The sequence below is a fragment of the Monoraphidium neglectum genome, assembly GCF_000611645.1.
Source record: "Monoraphidium neglectum strain SAG 48.87 unplaced genomic scaffold scaffold03049, whole genome shotgun sequence".
In the NCBI taxonomy this organism is placed as follows: Eukaryota; Viridiplantae; Chlorophyta; class Chlorophyceae; order Sphaeropleales; family Selenastraceae; genus Monoraphidium; species Monoraphidium neglectum.
The window spans coordinates 1-2,105 of NW_014010579.1; the positions used below are offsets into that span (position 1 = coordinate 1).

At 62.1% G+C, this 2,105-nt stretch overlaps 1 protein-coding gene across 1 annotated transcript in view; it reads left to right on the forward strand.

The window, feature by feature from the left end:
- Window positions 1–569: 569 nt before the first annotated feature.
- MNEG_12075 (hypothetical protein) overlaps window positions 570–2,105 on the forward strand; it is a gene marked incomplete at both ends in the record, with an annotated part of 4,545 nt that continues 3,009 nt past the window's right edge. The window contains 4 exons of the mRNA XM_014039453.1: window positions 570–620; window positions 844–969; window positions 1,140–1,472; window positions 1,620–1,811. Coding sequence (XP_013894907.1) covers window positions 570–620; window positions 844–969; window positions 1,140–1,472; window positions 1,620–1,811 — 702 coding nt within the window. The remainder of the gene's footprint in view (window positions 621–843; window positions 970–1,139; window positions 1,473–1,619; window positions 1,812–2,105) is intronic.

Here is a 2,105-nt window from a genome sequence, read left to right on the forward strand (position 1 = left end):
CTCACAGGGTGATAGTGAACAAGTACCTCGCAGCAGGTGACGCCACAGCCGCACATGGGCAACCATCGTCCGACACACCTGAGCGCGCGACCCGCCTTGCCAATTGACCCGCTCCACCCGCGTCGCCGCGGCTGATGCATCCTGTGCGCACCCCTGGCGTCTGTGCGCCCTCCCCTTGACGGCCCCAGGGCGAGACGTCCATAGGTTGGCGCCTACGCTGCGCGAGGCGCTGTCCCAGGATGCCTCCTGGCAGTACATGGCGCACAACGGCCCAGAGTCCATCTACAAGGGATACAGGCGCGCATTGTGCTTAGCATCCGCATTGGGTCGTTGGCAGGCAAGAGAGCTCACTCCAGAGGGTCCTCGCAGCAACTGCCGCTGCCAGGTCTGCGGCATCATCGCTTGGGTGGGCGTGCCGCACCTGGCCTGCCTCCTTGCCAGAAATGCAGGCTTAAATGTGCACGTTGCGCCTGAGATCTGTGGACATTTTCCCCCCTTGCCCCTGCCACCCTCCTTTCAGCTGGAGCCTGGATACGCAAGTTGACTTTGCCTGGCGCCAGCTCGGCACGATGTCGATGCTGCTGGTCGCCCTGCTTGTGGTGGAGACCGTCTGCCTTCAGGTGCGCGAAATACGCCCCAAAATGGTTTGAACGGCTGTGGGTTTTTGGGCTGGGCGCGTGCACTGCGTGTGCAAGCGAATGTACCTTGCACGTCTCTGTCTGGCTGCTCTCCATCCAAGACTGTTTTGCTGCGACGGCTGGCTGCAACTCTGGCATGCCGCCTACCCGTCTCTCATTATGTAGTGCAAGTATCCATGCGTGCCCATTCTCCTGTGCACCGCAGGGGGTCGCCCTGGCGTACCAGCTGTACCTGGTTCGCACCGCCAACCTTCAGCACATGCGCCGCTTCAGCGTGTTCCTCGCCCTGCCCTCCGCCGCCGTCCGCGCCATGGCCACGCGCCAGCTGGTGGTGAGCATGCCGGCAGTAACCCTGGTTGGGCTACGCGTTGCGCCTGCCAGGCGCCACAACCCAACTCTGTGAGGTAGCGGAGGGTGGGTGTGGGCGGACGCTGAGCACAGCCTTCGCCATTGCCAATCACCGCGTTCGCTGCCCCTACACGCTAACCCCTGCATTTGTAGGTGGATGATGACACCGAGGATGCTGCAGAGGGCGACGACGACAACGCAGAGGCGCTCATGGCCGCTGCCGCCGCCGCCGCCGGGAGCGCAGGCGCCACGACCGCCGACCGCGGCCGCTCGCTGCAGCAGAAGAGCGTCCGCATGTCGGTCGTCGGTGATGAGGACGGCAGCGGCGACGAGGGCGGGGGCGAGAGCAAGAAGAAGAAAGGCAGCTCGGCTTCGAAACGTGTGCGCTCCGGCAAGGCTGCCTCGCAGCTGGAAGAGAAGAAGGCCAAAGGCTTTGGCCAATGGCTGTCCGCCGCGCTGTTTGGCTGGCTGCACGCCACCATGAAGGTGGGGACGCGAAGCGCTGTGGCAGCAACACCGTGCACTCACGCTTAAAAGGCAGAGTAAAGCTGCGGTCCACGCTGCCTCTGTGCTATACCCCACTGCCTCTCTCCAGCTCTGTGAGCACACCCGCACACCTGCCTGCTGCCCCAGGTCAACGGCAAGAAGCTGACCCCGAGCAACACCGTCGTGGGGCTGTTCATGCTGCCCCTGCTCGCGTGGGCAGCCGCCGTGATCATCATTTTTGGCGTCACATTCGTGCGACTGGGCAGCCTGCAGGGGCCTCTCGCATCCCTCAATGCGGCGGCTCACGTCACCTATCGCATCAGCCGTGTGCGCCTGATGGTGAGGCGAGCCTGGATCTTCAGATGTCAACTTTGATTCCCGCCAAGCATGGCGGGGTTTGAATGCCCATACTGTGCGCTGGACGTTCACATAAGCAATGCATATAGAGATTTCTATTGACATCAGCCTTGCCAAGTACATCATCATAAAGGTCTTGCATATTTAAGGTCGGTGTGCGCGCACACAGGTGCACGCACACCGACCACCAACGCGAGCACACACACACACACACACACACACACACACACACACACACACACACACACACACACACACACACACACACACACACAC